This window comes from Episyrphus balteatus, chromosome 3 (assembly GCF_945859705.1).
Source record: "Episyrphus balteatus chromosome 3, idEpiBalt1.1, whole genome shotgun sequence".
Taxonomy (NCBI): Eukaryota; Metazoa; Arthropoda; class Insecta; order Diptera; family Syrphidae; genus Episyrphus; species Episyrphus balteatus.
This window is the reverse complement of record NC_079136.1, coordinates 11297189-11309521: the sequence shown is the minus strand read 5'-3', so window position 1 is coordinate 11309521 and position 12333 is coordinate 11297189. Positions and strand designations below refer to the sequence as shown.

Below are 12333 nucleotides of genomic sequence, written 5' to 3'. Positions count from 1 at the left end.
TCAAACTTCTCCCTTCTGCATGCACAGAAAGAATGGATTGAAAAAAAAAAAAAAAAAACAATTTAAATTCCAACACTCAAGAAAAATGTATCTAAAAAACCAACTCAATTTCCAATCCATTTATGTACCGCATTCCAATCCACTATATGAACTGGACAGTGGTGGATGCCTTTTATTTTAACCGTAACCCGAGCCTATCGCATTTTAGAGCGCAAACAACCGATCATTACCTGATCTCGCCAATACATTGATTAGGATCGGGACATGCAGCAACAAACAAAAAAAATCAAAAGAAAGACATAACACCCGAACCGCTACTGTTCACACTAATAAGGACGATCAGAGAAAACTCTTAAGCGGATAGAAACGTACAACCCCTGGCGAGCCCAAAACAACAACCCAACAATCACCAAAGATGATGTGGTCCAGAATATTAAATGGCAAAGATTTAAATCCGCCACTGGCTGTCGATTGCCGGATTGTACAAAACTATCGTTCCTCTCAGTTGTTGGCTTGTCGTTAATTTGGTTGTTTGTGCATTTGGCCTGGCCATCATCATCATCAGAATCGAAAAGACGAAGAAGAAAAGTCCTCTTGCATGATGCAAAATTCCAGTAGCACAGTGGCACTCAGCAGCCCCACTTCTCGTAATCACCTTTTAATATCGTAGTATGTCTCCGCCCGGCCTGGTTCAATTCGGTTCGATTCATTTCCAGCCAGAGGCGGCTGCCGGTAACGGCAGCAACGGTGGCCAGAACATCAGAACCAGGCATCGGCAAAGTAAAAAAACGTGTTCGCCTTTCAAATTGTTGGCCATGTTCACCACCCCGAAGAGGATGCTTCTACTAATTTGTTTACATTATGAGCTTCACTTGTTATTCATTGGCTATCGTTGTATTGGTGTTTGTATAGAGTCAGCGCTCTGATGGAGCCTGTTTATCCCTCGGGGAATTCACTTAAAAAGGCAACAACTCGCACGCATATGCAAACGAAAAGGGCTGCAGGAAGTGCGATCAGCATCACATCTCACCTGGACATCGGCGACGACCGACGACCACCGAACCAGTAACATACCGCGCGTATTGCCGGCGTAGTCCTTTAGCCTTCCGGTGGCCATATTCTGCCAGCAGTTTGCAGTTTACGGCCCGCCAAGGCAATGCCGATACTTAAGGCATTTTAATTAGGTGGTTAACATGACTTTTTAATTTCAGCAAAAAGAATTAATTACTCGCTGGGCGGTCCAGTTCGGTCCGGTCTGCATCATCAGCGGAATGGTTCCGTTTGAATTTGATTAGCGGGTGCACTCTGAGGATGAACCGAAAGCGGCGGCGGTGAACACTTGTGACGCTTTAGCCCTTATCGGCTTCTGTTATTGAAGAAGACTGGCTGAAAAGAGGAGGAAGACGAATTACCTGCCTGCCGTGTTGCTTTTAATTTATTGATTGTTAACTGCCTGATGTCGTCCAATGCGTCCCCGTCGTCGTTGATCGTCGTCATCGTTGTCGTATCCGTTTATAGTTGTTGTTAGTATAGAGATTGAAGACGAGTATATGCAAAAAGGGCCCTTATCATCCGCGGCCAGGCTTTCCGCTTTCTTAAGAGGCTTTTAGTTAACTGCAAATAGTCAGACAGCAGCAGCGGCGATATTGCCGCCCGATATGTGTCACTTGGTTTCACTTTTATGTTCGGCCTTTTTATGCTGCCGAGTTTTAGTGTTGATGTTGATAAGGTGGCGCCTCTTTTTGGTGATTATACTCTGCATAGAACCTGACTTGGACATCTCCACTATAAAAATCCAATGATTGTGATGGTGGTGGCTTTTAATTTAAAATTTGATCATAAAAATGCCTCATCGAAGAGCGGCTTTTTAATAAAAGGTTTTATGACTTTCTTTGATCGCATGAAACCATGAACATGCTTTTTATAAGACATCAACTTGAAATTTTTATAGTCTTTAAGGTTTTTGATAAATTGATGTTGAAGATATAATTTTTGCTCAGCGATGAATAGAATTTTCAGTGTAAGTAATTTGAGATGAAAACACAAGTAGCTTTAAATTGATAATTCTTTTAGTTGAGTTGAAAATAAAAACGTTGCTAATTAAGAAGCTTTAATGATTTTATGGATGTGAAATTATAAATATGTACTAGCTTCATGAAAAATTAATAAACATCTAAGCCGTTTAGCAAATCATCGCTATTCAGCCCTCATGTCCCAAACCTCATGGTGCAAAAACTGATTAGCAGCATAGTCTAGAGAATCTAAATTAGACCGCAAGATTTTTGTCGATTTTCTCAATAATTGCCAAGACTTTTACTTTGTAACAAAGAACTTATACTTAGAAATACCTAGGTAATGGTTTAAAATTTTTTAAACAACCTTATGCAAACATAATCGATATTAAAAAAAAAATTAACGTTTCTTAAGAGAAATAAAAATAATTTAAAAAAATAAAAATAAATAAAGTTTGCTGCTCAGCTCTTTTGTTTAAACGAAGTGATTTAAAGCGTCCTATGTAGGAATAAAATAACTCTAACTTTTCATGAAAAATTTAAGTTTCTTTATGTGTATGTGTAAATAACGACCCATCATAGAGCATTATTGGCCCCAATGAATGGACGCATTTTCTTGAAAGTTGGCATGAATATTTTTGATAAATTTTTTTTCAAAGTTTAGTTTTTGAGTTTTTTTTTCGACTACACGATCCTGCTTGATGAACTTGATTTAAACACACAAAATTGAAAAGGAGTTTTTGGCTTTAGAAAGAATATATCATGATTTTGTAGTTGATTCCGTTAATTTTTAAGATTTTCGATTTGATTTATACTACTATATATTTTATGATTTTAAAATATGACTTAATAAGGAAAACACCGATGGAATTCATTTTTTTTTATTTCAGATATTATAAAATACCTAAGATAATACAGTATAATTAATTTATAAAATTAAAACGTTTTTTTTTTTTAATATTGTTAACCAATAACTTGTTAATTACTCTAAATACGATATTACTACATATTACCATTTTGAAATTCCCACTCAGATGCGCATATCTTTAAAAATGTTGGCCACCTAAAATGGCGAGCAAAAAAAAGCAGCGATTTGAAATATATTTTAATTAAAGCATTAAACATTAAAAGAACTTTGATTTGGAAATTTTTTCAAGTAAAACTCCTTAAGTTTTTTAAATTAAAATTTAAATTTTAGTACAAATGGAATTTAATTTATTTCTATTAAGCTTAAAAATAATCCAAAGACAAAATAAGCCTCAAACTAAGCGAGCAAAATAGTAGCAGTGATTTTCTTTTTCTATTAAATTTAAATAAAACAAGGGCGAAAAAAGTTCAATTTAACGGTATTTTATTAGAGAAAAGGTAGTTATGACCCGTTATTTTGAATTACCGCTTCGCAACGACCTTTCATGAAGTCGTAAAATTGCTGAGATCTTTGATTTTATCATACTTATCGCGGATTTTTCCCTATTTCCCAAAAAAAAACACCCTTTAACCTAAAATATTTGTAATAGACTTTTTGAGTTCTTGCTTTCTGTTATAAATGAAACATTTTTACCAATTTTCATTGGTGTAACAATTTTTTCCCAGTTTTTGTGGTACTAATTCCGAATTTCATCATTTCTTGAAAAAAAAAAACACCCTTTCACTCAAAATAATTTTTTACTTTTTATAGATTCTTAATTCTTATACCAACCAAAACTATTTCACCAAGTTTTAAAAATTAATAAAATATAATTTAGCTGTTATGATACCTTTCTCACACACAACTTAACCTATCAAAAAAACACCCTTTTACCCAAAATATTTATATAAACATTATGAATCATTTGTCCCTGTTTTACCTTAAACCTTTATCCCAAATTTTGTCAGTGTAACATGTTTTTCACATGGGTTTTGGTTATATTTTACCTGTTGAGGTCAAAAAACAAGCACCCTGGTTTTTAATCGGAAATAACTTTTCTTAGAGCAATCGTATTGACTTTATTTTTATGTCATTAGATTCAGCATCAAAAAAATACCTTGAAAACATGTGTCATATGATGATATTCAACAAACAATTTTTTTCAGTATATTTTTGACCTTCAGCTCCTCCCTCTTGTCCGCGAAAAAACACCCTTCCACCCAACTTTTTTTTATAGACTTTTTTCTGTACTTTGTTCTTATCCCAAAAGCAAACTTTTTGCCAAATTTCATGAGTGTAACAATTTTTTTTTTTTATTTCTTGATTTTATGTACTATTTTACCTGTACTATAACCAATAACTTCCTAATTACTAATTAAATACGATATTACTATTAGATACCATTTTGAAATTCCCTTCAGATGCGCATATTTTTAAAAAAGTTGGTCACCTACATACGTTCCTATCGACTAACACAATCTATTAAAGTTTTCATACATTTTTTTTTTAAATTTTGCATCGAAAAATAATTTTTTAAACTGCTAGGAAAATTTTTATTTTTTTATTTGATTAATATAAAAAATTATAAAAAAAAAAAGAAATTGATAAAATTCACAAATTCCTGGTTGTTTTGCATGAAAAAAGTAAGATATGAAATAAAAAATACACTGAACGCAAAAAAGCTTATATTTTATAAACTAGTTGCTATAGAACTTTTTTCTATGGTTTTTTTAAGAACAGACATCAGGCGAAAATGTAAACGCAGGATTTACTTTTGATAACCAATGCAAATTTTAAGAGCTATTACATATCAAAATTGCATAGTTGAGCACGTTGACACACCCTATGATATCCAAATAAAATATTATTGTAAAATTGCAGTGCAATATAATTTTATGGAAAAAGGCAAAACGTAAAGTGTAAGTATATAATTATGAATCTTTACGACTTTAAGTTATTGAACGAATATCAAAATCACACAATTAAGCTACTAAAACTCGAATGTCTTTATTTTTTATAAAAGTTTGCTACGAAGTAGTTTTAAACTAAAAGCAAATTGATTAGAAATACCCATTTGCATTTGCAATCTAAATACACACGACTTATTAAAACTCAATCAAATCTCACTTTTCTTTAATGAATGCTAATAATAATTTTAAATCTACATTAACAAGTCTTAAAAGTTCACTGCTGATGGTTTCAATATTCTTTTCTTTTTTTTTACATATTAAAATATACACATATCATCAATATCATGGCCAACATTAAACCAAGACTGAATGCTATAAACTTTTAATGTTTCTTAAGTGATATGACTTCTCCATATCCTCTATTTTATCCCCGTATGAGGATTAAAAAAAAAACCAAGAAAATAATACTTAATGCTAATATTCACAACCACAAGTAAGCTATAAAAATAACGTGTCGGAATATCATTTTATATTCTGTTTTCAATTTGTCTAAATCAAGACTTGCAAATTTAAAAGGTTTTTCCTTTTTTTTTTTACTTGGAAAAGATATCCCAGACTCTATGTTACTTGTGACTTGCATTATGTATCCCCATTCTATAGGTAAAGGTATATTTGAAAATTTTTCACATGAGAAATAAAAATCCATATTTCACGTATCCATCCCTCAGGAGAAAAAAAGGTATATTTTTTTATTTTATTGACTTTCGAATCTACAAAATATTTTGAGGGAGGATATTATGGAGTATCGTATCATCCCCATCACAAACATGCATGGAAAATAGAAACAAACACTCTTGTGAATCTCCGTCAAGTGGTAAATATTAATAAAATACTTAGGGGGTTAGTAATAATATCCTATATCTAAACGATAGGCTTGTCTCACATGTGAGCAAGACATGGAAAGGATGTGGATTCACCACCCTGCTCTGAGGATATCAATATCCTTATGTGAATTTTATTTTGGTTAAAGTTAAAAAAAAAAAAATGGAAAATTGTAGTCCCGCAAATAGATTTTTATTGAAAGTGTTATTGAGGAAAAGATTATGATAAACGTGTGGCAAGATATTTATGAACGGTTCCTTTCTCTAAAAAGGGTTAAGGTATTCCAACTTCTTAAAAGGGTTAATATAAAAAGTCTTGGGGGGGCAGGCATTCCAAAAACATGCATATTTAAAAATGGTACTTTATTTAAATGTCGGTATATGGATATTTTATTTGGGGCTTAGATTTATTGGTTAAATTATTACATAAAATCTATGATATGCACTAACTTTGAATACAGTCTTAAGTATAATATGTTTTTAAGGTCTCAGAGGGACTTGAGAAATTTATTGAAGTCACGAACAGAAAAAAAAATTTTATGAGGACATTTTTCAATAAAAATTTGTACATGGTACTTATTTATATGAATATTTTATTTTATGTCAGTACAATTTCATATGTCTTGTGAGGTTTTATTACTTAACAACGCAATTGGCAGAAATATTAAAAAATTAAAAAGAATTTAAAGATTACCAGCGTTATCACTTTCATGGAAAAGTATAAGAATAACAAGCTTAGGTAAAAAAGATAAACGAATTTGTCATTTAAAATCCCACAAGGAGATACAATTTATATTTATTTAAGGTAGAGCTATCGACGCTCAAGTGACTGATATTTCCTCAAACCCAATTGCGGTAAACGTCAAAATTATCCTCAACAATTTTTGGATTTAATGAATTTGTCAATATTTATCAAGTTCGTTGCTCAACTCTTTTGTTTATGATTATCGTCAGCCTGATTTTCTTCTTATCATGAAGAAAATGTTCTACGGATTGTTGCTCTATTTAAGTGGAATCATCCATTGTTTTCTACTAATCAAAAGATTTCTTATTTCCAAATAAATTCAATTTAAATAAACTATATTGGTCTATTCAATTATAAAGTGAAAAACAAAAATATTTGTTAACTATTTGAAGGTACTTTCGCAACTAGGTCATTATCGCTACCTAAAATAGCTTTTTCCGTTCAATTAGTTCCACTTTATAAATAGATTTCAAAAATCCATATCCACTTAGACTTATCTTCCGCTATTGTTAAAACTACTTCCTGTTGCAGTTATCAATGAAAATTCACTTCACTTTTACATAACTACGCATACCATAAATACCTGTTTCCCAATTGACCTATCATTCCCAAAAAAAATGTATACCTAAAATAAAAATAAACCTGTTCAAATCCAATTCAACACTTCCATCTTAAAGACGTGTATCACGGTTTCCCAAAAGGTCGAATGTTGATTGGGAAAAATAAAAATCAATTAGTCCCAAAAACAAAGTGTTTAACCTAAATCAACATAAAAGCAATATCACACGCGACACACTTTATTGCCGCAGCAAACCAAAATGACTCACAATAAACTTGTCTAAACAGGAAGAAATTCAAAGCAAAGTGTATAGAGAGGAAATCCCTTTGGGCTAAAAAGTTAGGTAGAAGAAATTCCAATATATCGTGATATGGAAAAATAAAGGATTTCTCTCTTTTGGTCCTTTAACCATCAGCAACGAGGTAGATATACTTATATATTATGCCCTCGGGGACAGGAGATTCATTCACTAAAGATGGAATGTGACAGACCTTTTAAAAGTTATTTTTTGAGATAAGAGTTTTCTCTCAGGACATCGACGACAACGACCACGACGACGACGACCAAGACGACGGTGAAATTGTTTTGGAGACACAGTCTATAGCCTCGGTCGGCTTTTTCGTCGCATTGGCATTGGTTTTGGTCGCGACGACCAAGTCTCAGTCTCACCACATCTGTATACCAGAGTATTTACATACAGACTGTTTTTAAAAAGGAACCTCACAGTCCGCGAGTTTTTATCTTAATAGCCTGGGAGAAGTACAATTATTGGCGCCTCAGGGAGATGCTATATGAAACGCTAAGACCTTATTTGTATGACACACAACGAAATGTGGCGCACGCTTGCTTATATTGAGACAGTTTTCATTTGCCAAGTTGACACTGGCAATTAATTTGTATGTTTGCTTTTGACCCTCGGTACCTGATCCGATATGTTTCCAGTCCATATTATATTCTATAGAGGTTGAATGTGGCCTTTGGAAGAAAGTGAAATAGATTAGCGAATTTTGTGCATGGCACTCAAGTCTCGTTACATGTAATAAATAAAACACAAAAAATCCCCTGAGGCTGCTGTCATGGATATTTAATGGATTTTTCTCTAAAATGGAGTGGTCATTATTTTTGTCTTAAAGACTTAATGTTATATAAAATGTTGTATTATTGTTTTAAAAAAAAAATAGTTAAAATACTCGTATATGTTCAAGGAAAAATAAATTAAAAGTCGACATTTGAAGATGAAGTCTATTTGTACTACATTATTATATCTATTGATAATAAGGCTGCTCCGCCTACGTTTTAGCACGGGTATATAAATCACTATAAACTCAATTTTATTAAATAAATCAAATATTTCCATTTTGCTTTCCGAAGATAAATGCAAAAACAAGCCAGTCGATATTAGAAACGAAAGAGCTGAGCAGCAAACTTAATTATTAATGAAAAAGGAATATCTTTTTTTTGTTGTGTTCTTTTGTATTCATTTAAACTATTTTATAAATACTTTGAAAAAGCTTATATCTGTACGTATAATTCAGTTAATACTTACATTTGTCTTAGGGTACGTTATAAAACCATAAAAATGTATAAAGTTTCAGTTTCATTATAACCCAGTAACCTTGTCCATTCTGTAGAAGAAGACCATGGGTCGAATGTGGTTACTCTGATTTTCAGCACAGTTACTAATAATAATAACCCAATGAGCGTCCGAAATTTTCATACATTATCTAGTGTCAAGAATGCAAAAAAAAAAAAAAAAAATCAAGAAATAAACGAGTTATTTGTCTAAAATCGTCTGTGGTGTTCCTTGTTTTGAAAATTGTTGAATTTAAAATGCGCATACTAAAAATTCTCTAAGTAAATAAAATAATATAATGCACGACTGGGGTCGAACGTACGTGCTGCTATGATAAAGGTAGCTCTTATTTTAAAGCATTTTATGGACAAAAACTAGTTAAAATTATAATTAGATTTCATTAAAGCATATTTCTGATAATGTAAAAAAATATATAAAATCTGTTTTTATAATTAATTAAACATCATTTTAAATCATCTTTTACCCAAAACCAAGTATGCCATTTGATTTCTGGTATAAAAAGGAATTTTTTAGTAAAAAAAGGATTGAAAATCGTTAGAGCCGTTCAAAAAAAAAAAATAATTTTTTACATATAAAAAAACATTTTTCAAAAAAAAGTTGGTATGCCATTTTACAGAAAATATTATTCAACACATTACAACGAAATTTCGATAAGATTCATCAACTTGTTTTCAAAAAATTGATTTTTCAAAACAATATTATGAAATATTTTTAAAAAATCCAAAAATATGTGTTTTTTTTATTTTTTTAAACTAACGATTACTTTGACGTTACTGTATAAAAATTTTGTTTGAAATCATCTATACCGTTTACGAGAAATTCATAAATCAAAAATCCGTTCTATGGTAGGTACCGTTAATAACTGTAAACATTTTTGTTTTTATTTTTTAAGTTGGCTTTTTGCAATAAACCCAAATTTTCGATTCCCTAAAAAAAAAAAAGACCCTTGCAATAGAGTTCATGAGCGTTACTTTGATTTTTAGAGACTTTAAAAAAAAAAAAAAATCCTTTTACTTAAATTATTTGCGTATACGTAGGTAGTGCATAAATGCTTTGTTTATGCCATAAATGAAATATTTGTTACCATATTTTGATCCCAGTTTTTTTTATCTAGGTTATCGGTGAAAACGGTTTCTTTCTCTAAGTTGCTTTTTTCTTATTCGGTTTACTAAATCTTTTATATGCAACGAACCACAGGACTTGTGAATAGCTTCCCCACGTTTTCCAGCAATTGCAAGAACTGAAACGTTTTACATAGAACTGCGTGATGTGAAAAAACCGTTTAGGAAAGATAAAAGATACTCGTAAACTCAAACTTAGCAGTTCGACAGTTTTTCCCAGAGTTATATGACTTGATTGTCTAAAATATTTGTTTTTGATTTGTGAATTTGTTCTGAGAAAAAAATAGTTTTTTTTCAATACTACAACTTATTTAATTTTATTGAGGATTTTATTCTTTGGTTTAGTAACTCATTTCAAAACTTTGACCTTATTGTTGACCTTATACTAAAAAAAAAAAGTTGAAAATATCTATTTTTATTTGAATTTCAGCTGCGTTTCCCATTGCCCGTCGAATTGGTCACCCATACCAAAATCGAACGCCACCAAAGCGAAAAAAGCCAAGAACATCATTTACCCGCATTCAAGTTGCCGAATTGGAGAAAAGATTTCACAAACAAAAATATCTTGCTTCGGCGGAACGAGCTGCACTGGCGCGAGGTCTTAAAATGACAGATGCACAAGTGAAAACGTGGTTTCAAAATCGAAGAACAAAATGGAGGTGAGTTCAAATTATATTTATTAAATTCTAACGAAGGGTCTAAATTATCTAAGACTTAAGCTCAGGAATGGAAATATGTACCCTTTTGAATATACTAAACCTTTGTCAAGATTGATTTGCTCGACTTTTTCTCAAGACAAATCCTATCATTTCTAGACAATTCTTACCCCCAAAAGTCAAGTCAAAATACTTTTAAAAAACCAAGTGTTTGTGACGTCTGTATAGAAGCAATTTAAAGTTTTATAAAAATTATATCCTCACAGCAACCACCGCCACCATTTCGCCATTTCAACTTTCAACAAAACATTTTACATTTTCTTTGACGGTACAGATACGTGTTTATACCGTAACTTGAATTTGTTTTTCTGTGTGTCGCTTGTTTAGCAAAGTGGTTTTTGGTAGATGGGGTAGTTGGTTGGTATAGCAGGAGGACATACGACCACCCCCTTTGTGGACGCGGTAGCGGCAGCGGTGTTTGAATGACTCAAAAATATATAAAAACATAAAAATGTAACTTTTTGTCCTCGGCATTTTAAAATGTCATTTAATATTTATAAGAAGATAATGGGAGTAGATTATCGTTATAGGGGTTGAACAAAAGACAAAAAAAAAAAAAAATAAACTGTATCCAGTTTTTACCTGGTTATATTGTGAAGATGTGTTGGATAAAGCAAAGCTTGTGTTATTTTGTCAACACACAAATAGCAAATGCGGATGCCATCAGTTTTTGTTTGCCTTTGTTATACATATACTTTTCTCTGAATTTTTGGAATAAAGTTTTTTTTTTTTTTTTTGTTTAATGTAAGGGTTGGCTAAATAAAAACCTTTATTAAATATTTATCAACCCTTAAAAAACTGCAGAACGCATGAAAGTTTAATCATTCTACTCGTGGACGGATTATAAGCTGAGCAATTTAATTCTCTCCAAACATGTCAACTTGTTAGTCTTTAAGATACCAGGTTTTTTGTTTTTTTTTTTTTTTTTTTTTTTTGACAAATAGAGGGAGTTATTTTACTAATAGTCGCGTTCCATTTCTATTCTCTATAATATAAAAGTTCATTTTGAATAAAAATGGCGTTTTGACATGATTTCCTCATTTGTACAATGAGTTTCATTTTCTATGTTTACTCAACTACAAATTGCGGGGGTGTTTTTTTTTAGTAGTTCACAGAAAAAAAATGATTTAAATATGGCTGCCAACCTGATATGGCAGTGGAATTGTAGTTCTACGGATGTCATTTAATTTGATTGCTGATAAGGCGAAAATTACATTTCGTTTGAACCCACATAGTCGTAGTCGATTATAACAACAACAACAAAAAAACATATCAAAATAAAAAAGTGATTTAGTTAATAGGTTGATAGTTTAGTTTGAAGAAAAAACTATTTGCATTTATACACGACAGGTTGTAGAAGTTTTAAGTACACATGACAAATTAAAATAGTTTTTTTTTTTGTTAATTCTTTCTCGTGGTAAGTTATTCGTGTTAGAATGATTGCGTGTTTAGGGTAATTTAATAAATAGGGATAATTAGGTACATTTGTGCTTTGTCAATGTGCAATCATTTAATAATTATTTTTTTTTTTAAGTCATTTGTTTTTTGGAAATAGAGTTATAGGTACCTAATGCTCATTAATAGGTACCTTTTTTGTTCGTATGACTATTTTTTCATGTTAACATTGATAAGTTGTTCATAATATGTAATAAAACCTATCCCATAAGAGAAATGATAATTTCTTTTATAATAATAAAGTTATTTACTTTACAATCTATTATTGTTGATATTAATACAATGAATACGGAAAATAATTCCAAAAAAGGATCTGGAGGCAACCGACGCTTGCATTTTTACCTTACTGATGTTATTACGATTTATAAATGTTCTCAATTAAAATTCAAAAATTATAAGAAAAGTTCAAAATTTAAGTGATTGAAGAACAAAA

The 12333-nt window shown here is 31.2% G+C and overlaps 1 protein-coding gene across 1 annotated transcript in view; it reads left to right on the top strand.

The window, feature by feature from the left end:
* LOC129915691 (T-cell leukemia homeobox protein 3) overlaps positions 1 to 12333 on the top strand; it is a 42848-nt gene that overhangs the window by 15720 nt on the left and 14795 nt on the right. The window contains exon 3 of the mRNA XM_055995344.1: positions 10160 to 10388. Within this exon, the coding sequence (XP_055851319.1) occupies positions 10160 to 10388 (229 nt within the window). The remainder of the gene's footprint in view (positions 1 to 10159; positions 10389 to 12333) is intronic.